The sequence below is a fragment of the Pinus tabuliformis genome, chromosome 7 (genome assembly GCF_031772625.1).
Source record: "Pinus tabuliformis cultivar Carrire ecotype Pingquan chromosome 7, CPIR1, whole genome shotgun sequence".
NCBI classification, from domain to species: domain Eukaryota; kingdom Viridiplantae; phylum Streptophyta; class Pinopsida; order Pinales; family Pinaceae; genus Pinus; species Pinus tabuliformis.
This window is the reverse complement of record NC_142293.1, coordinates 641,578,108-641,595,914: the sequence shown is the minus strand read 5'-3', so window position 1 is coordinate 641,595,914 and position 17,807 is coordinate 641,578,108. Positions and strand designations below refer to the sequence as shown.

General features: G+C 40.0%; 1 protein-coding gene across 1 annotated transcript in view; it reads right to left on the bottom strand.

Moving 5' to 3' along the window:
• Positions 1-17,807, bottom strand: part of LOC149249085 (RNA polymerase Rpb7 N-terminal domain-containing protein) — a 172,640-nt gene that overhangs the window by 85,104 nt on the left and 69,729 nt on the right. The window contains exons 4-7 of the mRNA XM_089456163.1: positions 15,579-15,666; positions 15,303-15,366; positions 15,068-15,137; positions 14,893-14,982 (exon numbers count right to left, since the gene is read on the bottom strand). Of these exons, the coding sequence (XP_089312289.1) occupies positions 14,893-14,982; positions 15,068-15,137; positions 15,303-15,366; positions 15,579-15,666 (312 nt within the window). The remainder of the gene's footprint in view (positions 1-14,892; positions 14,983-15,067; positions 15,138-15,302; positions 15,367-15,578; positions 15,667-17,807) is intronic.

Genomic DNA, 17,807 nt, shown 5'->3' with positions numbered 1-17,807 from the left:
GTGTTGAGGCAGAATATGTGGTTGCATATGAAGTAGGAAAGGATGTTGTTTTGTTAAGGAATCTTCTGACAGATTTGTTCGAGAAGTCTTTGGGTCCTAATATGTTTAATTGTGACAATCAAAGTTGTATCAAGATGTCTAGAGATCCGGTGTTTCATGCTAGAACGAAGCACATCAACAATAAGTTCCACTTTATTAGGAACCTGGTGCAGGATGGGATCGTGAATTTGGAGTATGTCTCGACAGATGAACAGGTAGCAGGCATACAAACAAAGGCTCTTCGTAATGAGAAGTTTGAGTATTTGAGAAGCGTGCATAGTTTAGAAAATATTGTTGATTGTATTGATGATAAGAGATTGGAAAAGACTTGTTGAGGCTTTGCGAGTGAAGCATTGCCTAGGAGGACATCGAGTCGGCACTTTGTGTTGATGTCTAGGTCCAAACGTAGGGAGGGTGGCGTGGGTCGTAGAGCTTTGACCATGGAAGCAAGTAAGCCTGATGGTACCTAGAAACGCTGAAAGATTGAGTCCACCTTATTCCCACTTGGATAGATTGCCACAGTCAGGAATCTAGTCTGTGGCATTGCAATGCCTAAACTATTGAGAGACCAATGGATAGATTTCCCTGGTCAAGAATCTAGCCCATAACATTGCAGTGCCTAAACTCTTCACTGTTCATATAGTTTGAGATCTTCCATTGTATTTGTATATTATGAATACCTCCCTAGTTAAGAGGGAGTGTTGGAAAATGTAACTAGGTTCGGTTTTCATTCATGTATTTGAGTCATCATGTAATGTACTTTTCAAAAGAATAAAGAAAAGAATTTTTATTATTGTATCAATGATTTATTAAAGCATGGGTTTCATGCTTGGGTCATCATTATATTAGTCAAAGTCCCCGTTGTGGAATCCTAGGACTAATATTGAGTTTATAGAGTCACTGTACATTTAAAGGGACCCTTCTTGGGCTTTTGAATCATGTAAAAAGGTTTAGTATTGAGTCAAAAATAATTATGTAACCTCCACACCAAGTCGGCCTAGAAGAGATCAAGTCAGCCTAAAGACACCAATTCGACCTCACTTGCAGCCTACAAATAGAAGGAAGTCGAATTCATTTGGAGCATCTCATCTCAAGCTAGTTCGATATCTCTAAGGAAGTTGGAGAAGTGTGAAGTGGGAAGAAGAAGCCTAAAGAAGTGCGAGTTGGGTCAAGTCTAAGGAGAAGAAGAAAATCGAAGTTTTGGAGCTACTCTATCTGTTTCATGCCCTATTTTGGGAGATTGGAGTCTTCCAAGTATTGTTGCTGCCAATTGTCGCCTGATGTCGTAAGTTGTTGCACAATCGAAGTTTTTGGGAAGGAATTGTTGTTGCAAAGAAGTCGAAGTTCTGGAAGGTTGACCTGGTGTGGAGGGAAGGTTTGGTCTTCGTATATGTTGAAGAGTCTCAAAGAATACTATTGAAGGAAGAGAATTTTTGACTGGGTATTCCCCTTGAGGGGGGTTTTGCCCTGGTATAGTGCCTACATCTTGTGTCTCTTGTTATTGTGATCTTCATACACACTAAATATGGTAATTGCTTGATGAAAGATAAGATAATAAAGAAGTAAACAAAGGCAACATAACTCAAAAGTAATTATCAAGAAAGAGGAATCAAACCCTAATTTATTTGCATTGATTTCTCAACACAAGGTAGCATTCATTGATGGAATGGTACATATTTGGCAAAGAAACCCTAAAGATGCATTCACACATGGATTTAGAGTTGGTCTCTATCAAGTTGGAGGAAGTCCTTTAGGAGCCTTGACTTGTGATGCTTCATTTCAATCTGAGCTATGGCACCGAAGGTTGCCCACTTACATTACAAAGCCTTACCTGGAGTAAGGAAGATAGTCACAGGTATGCCCGATTTCAACATGAATCATGAAGGAGTTTGTCAAGGGTGTGTAGCTAGGAAACTTACAAGGCGACCATTCCCTTCAAGTGAAAGCCAAGCCATTGATATTCTTCAATTGGTCCATTCTGACCTATCTTGTATGTTGCCCATAACATCATTGGGAAGATACTTATACTATGCAATTTTGTGGATGACTTCTCTCGCAAAACATGGATCTATTTCTTCAAGAAGAAGGATGAAGTGTTCAAATGGTTTTGTTCTGTCAAAGCCTTGGTGGAAATTCAAACAGGGAAGAAAATCAAAATATTGAGGACTGACAATGGAACTGAATATGAATCAAATGAATTCAATTACTTTCGCAGAGAGGCTAGCATTAAGAGGGAGACACCCATTCCATACACTCATGAGCAAAATGTAGATGCTGAAAGGAAGAATCGAACAATTATGAAAGCCACCCGTGCCATACTTCATGATCAAGGTCTAATGAAGTGCTTATGGGGAGACGCTGCCAACACTGTCATGTATGTTCAAAATAGGAACCCTCATCAAGCACCAGATTTCAAGACTCCCGAGGAGGTCTTCTCTGGTAAGAAACCTAATGCTTCTCATTTTAGAATTTTTGGTTGTCCTGTATATTTTCATGTGCCTAAAGAGAAAATAATCAAGTTGGAAGCATCTGGTAAGAAAAGAATATTTGTGGGCTACAGTGGAAATTCAAAGGCATATAGAATCTATGTGCCTAGTTAAAGAGACGTGCAAGTAAGCCATGATGTCACCTTCGATGAAGACACTGCCCTTGGGAAAGCCAGAGATCTCCCCATTCCAAGGAAGGATAATGATGATGTTGCAGAAAAACAGGATGAGCCTCCAACATATGAGCCTATGCACGATGTTGAAGGCCCAATGGATCCCATTGATCCACTTCCTGGTGATCCCTGTGTTGAAAAGTGTAACTAGGTTCGGTCTTCATAATGACATGTGTAATTGTGATTTTATGTAATTGATGCAAAGAAGAAAAATAAAATTATCATTGTAATGCTTGTCTCATGGGTTTTATGAGCAAGGAACTTAATTTTTAGGTAAGGCTCCCATTGTGAGCCCTTAGGATTGGTCATAAAGTCAAATTGAGCCAATGTCATGTATGGAGGACACTTCTTGGGCATGTTACATATTTGTATGAATAATTAAAAGAATAAAAAGGCCCTCCAAGACCAACCTAAAGCATCTCCTTCAAGCCGGCTTCAAAATGGAGTAAAGGATCTATATCAAATGACATGTCAGCTCACATACAACTCATGTCAGCATATTTTCATCTGCAACCACTATAAATAGGCAACTCAGCCTCATTTCCAAAGTAAGAATTTCTGTCAAGGTGAAGTCTGGAATGGGAAGTGCGAGAATCATTAAGAAAGGAGTCTAATAATTAACAAGGAGGAGGATTAGATCGAAGCATTTGGCAATGTATTTGGGCGAGTATCTTCACACGTGTGACAAGAAAACTAGGGTTTTTGCAGTGGTATTGTAATAGTCCCAAGAGGAAGAAATTAAAGGATCTCCAAATCAACTCTATTGCTAGTCGAGTTCACTTAGAAGAGGCTCCAAAGATAGTGAAGAAGGGAAACACCTCCAAACTTGTTCCTACTCCTCCCACGTGTGAGATTGCATAAGGACGAACTGCAAATCTATGGAAAGAGACTAAAATTTCAGAAGTGCGAATAGTTTGGCTTGTGTTCACCGAAGGAGGAAAGAGCAACAACTTTGATTCAAGAAGGTTCTCATCAAGGAAGGTTTGTGACTTGGTCTTGGAAAGGCAAATAGCTCAAGGGTCTTGATCTTGGCATCCTTCAATTGAAGTCTTTATAAGAAGAAGAATTCGTTTGGGTTTTCCTCTCAAGTGGGAGAGGTTTTGGCCCTGGCTAATAGCCTACATTCTATGTCTCTTGTCTCTTTATTGTTTATGCTTTGGTGGTTGTTTGATGAAGAGGGACACTATAATAATCTAACTAAAGAGAAGATCCTAATCTATTGAAGTAAAAAGCATTCACAAGCAGTTATCATTAATAGAGAAATCACCAAAGCTTGATGCCCTATATTTCTCAACAACCTCTACCTCAAGGAAAAGGCCTTTATGGCTCAAAGATACTCCCGAAGATGCTGAAAAACATATTGCTCCAAGAGGGACATTCCGTGAAAGTAAGAAGTCGAACAGGTATCAAGGGTACTTAGCTACTATGAGTATTATTGTTCAAACTGAGCCATGTACATTCGAAGAAGCCATAAAGCACCAAGTATGGAAGGATGTGATGAATGAGGAATACGAATCTATCATGAAAAATGATGTTTGGGATGTGGTGCCTAGACCGAATGACAAGTCCGTAGTCACCTCAAAATGGCTATACAAAACCAAACATGGAGCAGATGGGAGTGTTGAGAAATACAAGGCCAGGTTCGTTGCTCGAGGCTTCTCTCAAAAGGAAGGAGCAGACTATGATGAGATATTTGCACCAATTGCTTGATATACCATTATCGAATCTATTATTGCTCTTGATGCCACCCAAGTATGAAGCCTACATCAAATGGACGTTAAGACTGCTTTCTTGCATGGATCGCTTAAGGAGGAAGTCTACTTCGAACAACCTCAGGGGTTTGAAGTACAAGATCGAAGGACACATTTATGCAAGTACAAGAAATCCCTCTATGGGTCGAAGCAAGCCCCTAGGGCTTGATATGAGAGGATTGATAGCGGTCTTATGAAGCTGCGATTTACCAGGAGCGTTGTTGATCCTAACTTATACTTCAAGGTTAAAAAGGACATGCCTCTCATTTTGGTCCTTTATGTAGATGATCTCTTTTTTACGGGTGAAGACCCTCTTATTTATCAATGCAAGAGAAAGATGGCTTCCATGTTCAAGATGAAGGACCTAGGATTGATGCACTACTTCCTAGGCCTCGAGATCTGGCAAAAGCTAGGTGAGATTTTCTATTCTCAATCAAAATACATTGTGAAGTTGCTCGAAAGATGTGGGATGGTGGATTGCCAGTTTGTGTCCACTCCGATGGAACTCAACTTCAAGAAGCTATGTGGTAGTGTCGTTGGGCCCGAATTGGCAAACCCCTCTGCATATAAACAACTTCTGGGGGCTCTGATGTTCTTAGCAAACTCCCGTCCGAAAATATGCTTCATTGTGAATACGAAATCAATTTATGGTCGAACCTCATCACATACATTGGATTGTTGCTAAGAATCCCTTGAGATATCTCTGTGGCACAATCAACTATGGATTGAGATACGCTATCGGGAATTTGAAGTTACATGGATATATTGATTTTGACTGGGCTAACAGTTTGGTGGATTGCAAAAGAATGTCATGTTGCTTCTCATTGAGGTCTGCTTTGATTTAGTGCATGAGCACGAAGTAGAAATCGGTTGCTTTAACCATCACCGAGGCCAAATACATTACAGCTAGTATGGCTTGTTATGAAGTTGTTTCATTGAGGAAGCTCTTCAATGAGCTATTTGAGCACGTGTTGGATACCACTGTCATCTTCTGCGACAACCAGAGTGGGATTCACCTTTCAGAGAATCGCATGTTCCACGACCACTCCAAGCACATTGATATCAGGTACCACTTTATCCAGGATATGGTACAACGGGGAGCAATAAGGCTCCAACACATCAAGAATGATAAGCAGGTCGCAAACATTCTGACGAAGCCCTTAGGGAAGGTCAAACACTTAGCCTTCCAAGAGAGACTTGGAGTCATGGAAAGACCCTCCCATGAGGATCCTGCTTGAGTTGGACATTGAGCTCTCGAAGATCCTGAGGAATTGGGGTACTTCTTGGAGCTATGAGCGACCATAGGGTGAGTGGTTCACCTTCCCCTATTGGTGCGATGTGTACAGGGTGAGTGGTTCCCCTTCCTTGTGATACCCCATGATGGTTGGCATGTGTGTAGGGTGAATTGTTCACCTTCCCCTACAATTGATGACACGTGTGTAGGGTGAGTGGTTCACCTTCCCCTACGATTGACATATGCATAGGATGAGTGGTTCAACTTCTCCTGTTGATGCGCCAACATACATCCAACCCATGTAGTTCGAGACTCATGGGAAGTACCTCTCATCTAGCTAATGATTTGGGAAAAGGGGATAGGAACCATAGCACTACAGATGGACGCATCGTGCACAATCGTACTCCCTATGTTTAGGATGCATGGCGTTCAACAACTTGATCTGGGATCAAGTCTGATTGAGGTTCTACCTCTGGACTAACTTTTGTCAGTGGAGAGTGGTAAGGTCTTGTGACTCACTCTCAATTGATTCTTCTTCATTATTCATATCAGTGTTCAGCAAAGCAGAGATGAGATGAGATACAGAGATGGTACATGACGACAGGATGGCATGATGATCAATGATGATGGATGTATTGGTAGGTGGAATTCTCCCTAGTTGAGAGGGAGTGTTAAAATGGGCAACTAGGGCCAAATTCCACCTTGAGACATCTCATTTGATGTTGATGATGATTGCATTAAATTCCTCTTTTCGAGAGGACCAAAACTGATATAAAGATCATCCAATTTGGACAAGCAAAAGTTTCTTTTTGAATTTATGCCCACACACATGCAAATTGTTCAAGTCGGCCACATCATCATGTAGGCTCATGAAGCCCAATGAATGTGTCTCTTCACCCTCAACGAATTGTATAAATACAAGTGACCTCTCACCTTGTTCAAAATCATCATCACTCACACATTCTTCTCTATCCTTCTCTCATTGGTTCGTACAGTTATTGGGCATTCTCTCTCTCACACGTGTGGCAAGGAGGACAAATTTTTGGAAAGAATTGTCGGGCCAAAAATTTCAAAATTTTCTACAATTTCACTAGGGTTTGCCCAACATTGACTTTGACTTTCCAGGCATCCTTTAACTTCGATTTTCAGGGTGAATTTTTGTCTCAACATGCCGCATTTTTGGGCACAAGAACCGAGGCAAAAGGAGGACTTTCGCCTGCATTGACTGCAGGGTTGACTTCAAGTTGACCAAGTTTGACCGCAGATTTTATAACTATTTTGGGTTGCCTTTGAACGTTGCTAGAAGCCAAGTTTGATTGCCTTTGACCGAGCTTCAAATTAGAAGTTTGATTGTTGCATTGACCATCGTTGACTTCCTAGTTAGGGTTGATTTGACTGTTGTTGACTAAGAGCGGTATTGCAGATTTTGCAGGGTTTGTTTGGATAGTGATTTGGCAAGTCAATTTCGACTTTGACTTTGTATTATTGTACTCTCTCTCTCTTTGTTGAACATTTGATATAATAATAAGAAGAATTGATCAAAGGGTTTTCCCCACATTTGGGTTTTTCCGAAGCATCTACCAAATCTGGTGCCCTCCTGTCTTGGTTTGTCTTCTGCATTTTATTTTATGTTCTATCTATAGTTACTGCCAATGTGATTTATGGTTAATGTGATTGCTACTAGAAACTATTTTGGAAATTGTCAATGGGTCGCTTAAAAGTACATTGAAGTAATTGTGCTAAGCATAGAACATACCATTGTTAACTAAATTTAGCATGCCCCTTATTCCATCAAGGAACAACACATAGAGACTCCAGGAGGGTTGCCTGCTATCACTACTGCAAGTCACTTCTGCTACAATGAACTTTGGCTCATCAATCTGCTCCTCCAGCCTGGCCAATACCTGAGCATCAAACTGCCTCTGCTAGTGGTCACTTTGGTCCATCAAAGTGCCACATAGGCCCTCAATTCTTCACCCAACACACAATTGTGAACGTCCTTCTTGTCCACCTGTTCAAGGGTTACTTTGGACATCTACACATTGCCCTCCATCATTCCAAAGATGCCCAATAATTCATTGTAGAATCTGCTACTAGGTTAGGGCTTGTAACCACCCAAGTCATCCCTTCCACTTGGCTTCTACAACTTGCAAACAAATCCCATCCAAACTAGTCAATACTTGACCCAACACAAGGCAAAACTAGCTGCAAACATACCTCGTGTCTGGTGTTTGAATTGTTGTAGCACTGTGATCTAGTTAAGGCTTCTTGTAGCTCCACGTCAGCCCTACTTTATTGCCTCACAGGCCCTTTTCCACCTGCAGATTTCCCTTACAAACCTTTGTTGCCCATACATTATTGTTTTGGGCAAAAACTAACCCCAAACAAGCCTTATGGCACCCCTATTCTAGGTTGTTAAGGCCTACGGCCTACCCACAACAACCATCTAGGGTTGTGGTTGCCTCTTCTAAGGTCTGTCCACCCACAACAACCATCTAGGGTTATGATTGCCTCTTCTAAGGTCTGTCCACCCACAACAACCATCTAGGGTTGCGGTTGCCTCTTCTAAGGTCTGTCCACCCACAAACAATACCAAAATTGATCCAGAACCTCCTCCTCTTACTCGGCCCTACTACAAGACAAATCCAGTGACCAAACAATCATGAAAAATGCCTTAACAGGCCCTCTTCTCCTTTGTTGGTCTGCCTTCTTTGTCTGCAGCCAAAACAAACATGATCCCTCTCTTCAACGAGCTCTTCACTTGGTTTGTGTTTCTCCAAGTGGAAACCTAAAATGATCTCCATCACCTCATATTTATATGAAATATGAGGGCTTCCAAGAGACATGAATTTTGGACATGTCCATCTCAAGCCTACATGACTTGTATGTCCAAAAAATACCCAACATTTCCTTCAAAAATTCATATCTCCACTTAGACATATCTAAATTCGATGATTCTCGATGCGTTGGATTCTCCTCACCATCCTCTATCATCTCCTTCCATCACATGCCAAGTAGACATCATGCTTTTGGCCCAACTCCTTTGGGTACAAAACCCCAACTTTGGGTTCCAAGCCCACAATGAACTATTGTGGCACTCCAACCTCCAAACCCGAACCGTAGGGCTTGGAGTACCTCCCAAGCTATCAAAAATCAACAATTTGTATTAATGAATTAGATAAATCACAATCATCAATCTCAAGTGAAGTTGAAATTTAATCTCGATGGTCAGTTACTTTAGAGATTAGGGTTGTTGATTTAGTCATAACTCAAACTTATAAAAAGAAGGTTGGGCTAAGGGAAAAGACACATTGTTGAGCACATGACACAGTGAAATAAGTGAGGATCTCAGTGGTCGGGTGGAGAAGAAAATTCACTCGAGTCTGCAGAGTTGCCAAAGAAAAAAAAACATCAAGGGGATTTGCAGCAAGGAGGAAACCTAACAACAAAAAATCAAGGACTGATTTTCTGCAGTAGATCCAACCCACATGTGCAACAGAACCCAGCAGTAGCACACACGTGTGAGTACAGCAGAGGTACAGCACGCAACATATGCAGTCATTCAGCAGATTGCAAGGACAGGATTGCAGATTTGGGTTTTCTCAGTGATTTCAAAGGGTCGTACAGCTTTGCAGGTGCCCAGAAATTTTTCAGTAAATTTCTAAATATTGTTGTAGTTTGTATTTTCTCAGTGGGTCGACTTTCCCGGGTTGGGAAAGCCCTTGTAAGCTTGGAAAATTTTCAGAATGAAAAGCTGAATTTTGAAGGTCAAATTTTATGTGTTTTGTGTAAATGAAATCAGTTGTTTGTATTTTTTGCTTTCACTGAAAATTATTTTTTCTATTTAACAGTTAGAATCCCAGTAGCACATTTTGTTCAGCAAGCTAAAAATTAAATTAAAATTCAGCAATGAAATCTTGCTGGGAAATCATTTGTAATTTACTGGGGTTAGAAAATTTAACAATTACATGGTTAAAAATATTAGTCCCACACCAGTGGTAGTTTGAACTAACACTTTGAAGTTTGACCATAAGCAAAGCACATCAAGGACTTGAATCACCTAGAAAGTCACCCTATGACAACACCCTTTTTGTGCCTATAAGGTCAACCGACCTACATCCGTTACCATATGAAACTTACATTGAACTAACCATATGAAACTTACATTGAACTCCAATCTCTTAAGTTGTAGGGCCTGTTGCCCACCACCAGTGGGTGACACCCATAGAAGAAATTTTCTCCTAAGATTTGTCTTCAGTCGGAAACCAACAACCCCTTGCAGCCACCAGATAGCTCGAAGTGCCACCATTCTCTGCCACCTAAGCCAGCCATTATGTGCCCTCGCCAATCTACTATGATCATATGATTGAAGGTGGGTCCAACCCCGAAGGTATGGCTTTTCATTATGTAATTGCGTATTTTGCTTACTTATCATGGACACATCTGGACATGGATTAATGGGGGGATTCAGCAGAAAGGATGTGCTTGGTCTGTACTCTTGTCACCTTGTCCAACTTGGTGGTTAGTCTTGTATCCTAGTCCTGCGAGATCCCCTTTATGGGCTACTAGATTTTGAGGTGGCACTACATGGGAAGCCCCAATTTTGGCTGCATGGTCCCGCTTCTTAACACCCCATACATCACTCCCCTCCCCTCATTATAACCCCTTTCCACATATTTTTCATTCGGGTCCACATTTGTCCATTGGGTCCACAAGGAGTTAGCCTCCCCTTCCCCTTGTCCACACTTTGGGTCGCACCTGGAGCGATGCCTCAGAGGTTGGTGCAGCTAAAAGGAAAATTAAAAGCATAATTTGGCCACTTACAATAGGAAATGTACCATAAAATGCAAAAGATGTTCAGAACATAAAAAATTTAGCTCTACTCCTTATCATTATGGCCATCACCCTGGTTCCTAGGGTACCTTATGTGAGCCACCTGCATCATTAATGAACCCATGATTGTCCCAACCCCTGGTGGGCAATAAACTTCCCAACCTTAAGGGAGTATTCATTGTTATATCATACACATCATGCTCTCATTCCCTAGAGTCCCAAGCAGTTAAAAGAAAGAAAAACCAATGAAAGGGAAAAGGCATACGAAAAACGGTGGAAAAATAAAGGTCGAGGTAACTCATGTACCACGGTTTCTCCCTTCTACATCTATACACCCATGTGTGAGCTTCCCTCATTATAGCTACCCTTGTCCCATAGCATGTGGCTTGGAGCCTTCCCTACTGCCCCACTTTGTTCCATCATTATTTCAATGACACCTGCCATTTGACGAAAGTACCATGGACCTATCACACCCTTAGCGGTTGAAACCACCTAAAAAGGTCCTTTATTAACCCCCCTCTTGAGCCTGGGGACACCTGTACATTCTAAAGCCCATTTGGAAGGGCATGCAACTATGAAGTGTCCACTTGGGCCCCTGATTTCTAAGTTTTCTTACTTGATTGCACTAATGAATTGTTTTACTGGCAGGTGAGGAGATGCATTGGATCTTATACAAGATTGCAGGTCGACCTTTGCCTTGGGTTTGGCGTCCCTATATGGGATCCAAGCCCTCCAAGGGGTCATGATGGCACTTGTAGGGTGAGCATTAAGAGCCATGGGCCTCCTCCAAAGCAGAGCATTGATTACCATGCCATGGGATTCTTTAGCACCACATCATAGTTGCTCGTGCCCCAACTATACAAAGATGATGATGCACTTGGACCACATTGCCTAGCCAAGCACATACTTGCACCAAACACTTGGCAGTTGATTCAGGGCCCGGATGAGGTTTCGTCTCACCTAGGGAGAAATGGGAGGGCTTGTATCTTCATTCTAGCCCTCATTGACGGAGTATCGACATTTTTGATCCAGTTGAAGACCCATGAGACCATTCACTATGCCCCACAGCCACTTGGGAGCACCACAAATGTTTTGCTTGGAAACCAAGGGGCCAACCCCTTGGTCATCATCTTGAGAGACCTCTTCTTCATTTTGGCACATGAGGGACATATATCGGCCTTCGACATGCCCTTTGCACTATAATTCTATCATTTTGGCCTCATTACGAAGGCTTATTTTGTACTTTTGAGCTAATTAATGGGCTTGTCACCAATTAGATTGTTATTTTGCATATTAAAAGTTGTTTTAGGGGCTTATTAGGCTAATTGAACTAATCAAACCCATCAAGGCTCATATAAATGGAAGAGACCTCATTTGTATTGATCATCATCACTTGGATTTCGATTTCTCTTGAGAAAAGAATTCAAACCTGCAATTGAAGGACGAATTAGATGTTTTGGATACATTTTGAGGTTTGGAGATTTCGCTATCTTATTTTGGAGCTTCTCTTCGATGTCTTGATGGATCGATATATTCACTTTCTCCTGTAAGTACAATTTTCATGTTATTTTCTTTACTATGTTACATCGTTAATGTATGGAATGTATTGTTAGTCTTATTTTTCCTGCTGAAAAATGCAACTAGTGCCCGTCTTCATAATTGTATTTGTCAAAAGAAATTTTATTATTAAAGAAAATGTTTTCTAAGCTTGGGACAATGTTTTCTAGGTCAAAGCCTCCATTGAAGGCTTCTAGGTTTTATCTTGAGTTATTAGAGTCATTGTCATTAATTATTTTTGAGTCAAAAGGTCATTTGTCACCTCCACAACAAGTCGGCCCTATCCTCATGAAGTCGGTCGGAATTAGGGTAATTAGACCGAGCAGGAAGGTTATATATAGAGAGGCAATTCGACCTATTTGGAGCACTCACTAAACAAGTTCGATCTACAAAAAAGAGAAGCAGAAAAGAGAGCGAAATTGTAGGAGAAGGAAGGACAAAGCTAGGAAGACTTAAATAGATTTTTTTGACAACCTTTCTCTCACACGTGAAGTTTCCGGGATGTAGCTGGGGCCAAAATTCTGAATCTACTGCATATCCGAAGTTATGAAGCGAGGGGCCGAAAATCTGTAGCCCGTGGCTGAAATTTTGGATTGAAGCTACTACTGGGAAGCTGAGACTTGGATAATTTAGCATGGATCATCTAGAAGGAGGAAGGATTGACTTAGTGACTGGAGAAGTCTTTATCTAGGTCTAGAAGGTCTTGGTCTATCTCAATTTTCTTAGGGGAAGAGTTTGACTGGGTTTTCCCCTAGAGAGGGGTTTTAGCCTTGGCTAAGTGCCTACATATAGAGAGGCAGCTTGACCTATTTGGAGCACTCACTAAACAAGTTCAATCTACAAGAAAGATAAGCAGAAAAGAGAGCGAAATTGCAGGAGAAGGAAGGAAGAAGTTAGGAAGACTTAAATAGATTTTTTGGACAAACTTTCTCTCACACGTGTGAAGTTTATGGGATGTAGCTAGGGCCAAAATTCTGAATCTACTGCATATCCGAAGTTCTGAAGCTATGAGTCGAAAATCTGTAGCCGGTGGCTGAAATTTTAGATTGACGCTGCTATTGGCAAGCTGAGACTTGGAGAATTTGGCAGGGATCATCTACAAGGAGGAAGGACTGACTTGGTGACTAGAGAAGGTCTTTGTCTAGGTCTAGAAGGTCTTGGTCTATCTCAATTTGATTAGTGAAAGATTTTGATTGGGTTTTCCCCTAGAGATGGGTTTTAGCCCTGGCTGAGTGCCTACATCTGATGTCGTAGATCTTCATGTTTTGATTTGATTATTGCTTGATGGAGCAAAGATAAAAGAAGATAATAAGACTACAAGAATATCACAAGTAATTACCAACATAAGAGAATATTTCTACCTTTCTGATTTTCTATCAATGCTCTAATTGAAATGTGAATTCTTGGAAACACTGGAATTTGAAGTATTGCATCCATTACATGTTAAGATAAAGTGAATGAATGTTCTTAGAAGTCTAATTGCACATTGCATTGCCTTGAAACTCCATCAATCATTAATAATGAAGTATACATACCTATAGTAGTTGAGTTGTTGCCTCATTAGGGCTAGAGAAGCTGCTTAGGTCTCCTTAATAGAGCGAAATTTTGAAATCAAAATAACTCTTGACTCCATTCTTCCCAATTGTAAGGCATTGGGTCTGGAATCCTTAGTGATCAACCTCAAAGATTTCTTTGACCTTTTTTCCTTTTCTTTGCCCCAACCCTATAAGTCTCCTAGAGCCTAGTGCTAAATGCACTAGGTTGGTCCATTTGAAGAGCAAGTTGGTCCACCACTGTGTTGGGGTCTCCTCCAAGTGTCCTCAAAATTTGAACGAATTCTCGTGGCTAGATTTGGAGATATCCCAAGCCCTAACTCCAAAATCATTTCTAACCCTAGGTTTCTTTGGTCAGTGGCTTTACATAGGTCAGCGATACTTGAAAACTCATTGGAAGTTAACCATTCATTGATCTATCTTACCCCTACTTGACTTACAGCCTTTATTTGTTTATGATCTTTCAAAACCCTAAGCCTAGTTTGGGCACCCTTACGTCTCTCTTGTGGTCCCAATCATTATATGATCGTTGTTTCACAAAACCCCGAGAGGTCCTTTTCTTTCTTTAGGAAGCCTTGATCTAGGCATATCCCCTGTATAGAGTATTGCTTTCACCTAGGTCTAGGTCTCCTATCGATAAGCCTTTCTTGGAGAACCCCTCTCTTGCTTTTGAAGCAACCAAGCCATTACCTGAACCTCTCCTTTGAATGGACTTTTGGAAACCACACCATATTTAATCATTGGCCTCTTCATTCTAGTTATTTCCTTCATACTGAGACTCCTCCCATCGATGAAAGTACGTTAAGAGCAGGGGACATTGACTAAGGTGACAGTGGGTCCTTGTCCCGTTGTTTCCATTCAGTCTAGTAGTTGTCCTTTAGGTACCCCTCTTAGGACCCCAGCTAGATTGCGTGGTAAAAAGTCCTAGACTAAATCCCATAAAATTGTTGTATGATTTCCATTGATAAAAAATATTGCTTTACTTCACTCTTGTTACCTGATTCACACATATCTCATCTTACAAATTGTTTGGATTCATCCATCTTATTATCTCGGTCTTTGATCCTCCTAATGACTTTAAATCTAGAAATCAAGGTCTTCATGGTTTCTTCTAAGAAGTTTGCATACTATCCTTAAGATCCTGAAAGGTCAATGGCAATAAAACCAAAACTACAAAGAATATCATTTTTATCAGTAAAGAGCCAAAGTGAAATAAAACATGGAACAGGAATGGAAGTTAGCAAAGAATTTGCAGATAATACATACAACAATTTCCATAGGTGCAAATGGTTTGGCATCATTCTCTTGTTCAATTGGTATGGGTGGATACTTCAATTGGGCCACCCGAAACCGCACCTGAAAGAAAAGGTTATGAAGATTACCAAACAAATACAATGCATTTAATACATTAGAAAAATAAAGAAATAGATTCTATACAAACCTCTTCATCTAGATCCATGAACAACTCAGCCCCATTATAGTTCCACATCCACACATTCTCCTTCTCATCACTGTAGAATCTCTTCATTATATAGGACAGTATAAGAAAATTATAGAACAATAGAATCTAGAGACTAAACGTTCAATAACTAGAGAAAGAAAAGCTATAAAACAGTAAAATTCAGTATTTCTTTAGCAAGATTTTTTTCACAAAAGGAAAGAGCATGGAACTATACAATATACTTGGTTGTTGAAGAAGATGTTCCGGTACATGAATATCATCAAAGAAACCTAAAGACACTGAAATCACCAAGGATAACATTAGATCAATAATTTCTCTACACTAAGAGAATTCATAAGACAATAGGAAAACCAAAGGAGCAAAATCATGACAATAGATCATATAAAGAACTGGGACACAATGTTGAATGCAAACAGAAAAAAATAGATGCAATAAATCCACAGGCAACAAAACTAGCAGCCTATATAAGCAAAAATTAGAGAAAACATACAATATAATCCATTCTTGTCTGATTTTTTAAGCTTTCCAACAAGCACCTCTCCAACAAATGGTCTGAACATGACCAGCCTGAAACTAACCTGATACAGAAAAGTTTCTGAGTGAGGCAAAAGGAAAAAAGCTTGAAAAACTTGGAACCATCTTCACCTTGCTCTACACTGTGCCTACCAAAACGAACTTGGTAACCAAATGCATAATACATCTAAACAAGAATCCAAAAACCAACGGTTTAAAAGAAATGAGTTATATCTTGAGATCACTCATTTATTGCATATTCAAGGACCTTGAAGTTGAATCAAGCACCACATTCGAGAACATCACACATGCACCTCAGAAACACCACCTGCTTGAGTGTTTCCAACGGCTGGTGAGCCAAATATTTAGTGTTTTTATGACAAAGAAACTAAACCGTATTTCATAATACAACATATTGTGTCACAAGTTTCCACTGTAAAGAGTCAATAGTAAATACCAAATAGAAAACTTGATTGTCAAACATCTAAAGATGCTATTTAATTATTCACCCAATGTTGGCAATGAGGATAGAATGTTATGCAAATTTTCACCAATGCAAAACGTTTTAACCAGCTAGCTTGTAATTGCCAAGCTCATATTATAAATGCAGTGAGAGGTGTGTAAGTATTGTGGATGAAAATGAGTTAGAAATAAAGTGGCTCTTATAAATTGCAAAAACTGAGCCACATGGAGGCGGACACAATAATGTTTGTGTCATGGATTATGTGTTGATACCAAGGTATATGTTGACCTCCTTGCACCAAGAGTGTGCATCTATTAATTTGGCATCTCAGTGACAAATTCCAACCTTGGGACGAGATTCCTCTTTTTGAGAGAATAATTTTTGACAATTGAAGCACTCAATTTGGACAAGGGAAAGTGTACGTTTGAATTCAATCCCACATGTGCACATTTGATTAGGTCGGCCCTAAAGCAAATTGGACACCCTTGGAAGGTTATAAATACAAGTGACATCAATCTAATTTGGATATCATCATGGAGCATTCTTCTATTCTCTTCTTTGGTTTTGCTTGCACAAGTCTGAGGCAAGTTCGCGGAGATTGGTTGGCATAGGTCCGAAATTGCAAGGTCTGAAGCTCGCCTCTCTGTTTTTAGGGTTTTGGGTCCCAATCGCAAGCATGTCATAGAGAAATTTTGATTGCAGTACCAGGGATATCATGGAGAAATTTCAACCGAAGCCTTTCAACTACATGCATGACACATCTTGTTTGCGACTAGGACCTAAAGGTTGAATTTTCAGTTGACCGAAGTTTTTGCCTATTGACCGCAGAGTTCAGAAGTTGACTACAGACAATGACAGTTGACTACAGGTTCCTGAATTAGGGTTTTGATTATTTGCATTGTTGGATTCATCTCGTGAATGATGTTTAGTTGTTTTTGTTGGATAGGTTTATGGTTGAAGATATGAATCATTGTACGCTCTCTTTGCTAAATCATTCAATAACATTCTAATAAGAAGAAGAACTTGAAAGGGTTTTCTTCCCCATAATGGGTTTTGCCCTAGTCTCCGACCAATCTCGGTGTCTCTATGTGTGAATGTTTTTCTTCTATTGTTCCTTTATGTTCTGCTACATTGATGATGATATTGTTCTTTCTATATAGTTGCATATGTTGCTGAATAATGATGTAAATTTGAATAATGTTATGATGTTATGAGGTGAATTTAATATGGAAATAATGAAATGCAATTATCAAAGCAAAGAACAATATAGCCCTAAGAAAAATTAACATGGTATCAGAGTTGGGCTGAAGAAAAGTCATTGAAGATCACCCATATGAAGACACCTTTGATGGAAGCATGAGAAGATGGAGGAGACCTAAAAGAATTCTAGGGTTTGAAGAAAACCTTAGGCAATTTGGTTATTAGGATTTCATAGATATTATAAGGTTAGGGTTTGGAAGAGACCCTGGTTTATGCAAAGATTTGAGATATACAATCTAAATACCCTAGCATGATCAATTTGAAAATGTTCAAGCACTTGTGACAGATTTGTTGAAGGCCTAGATGGGATAGTCTCTATTAGGCTTGGTTGTAGATGAAATTGGTAAATATATTGAAGGCAACAATGTTATATGGTCAATGGATAGTCATGGCTCTTGAAGGCTTGTTCAAGATGGAGATGATCACCTCTCATTGAAGATAAGTACTTTTCGATTTATGGTGCTCCTTTATGTTTTTACTTTT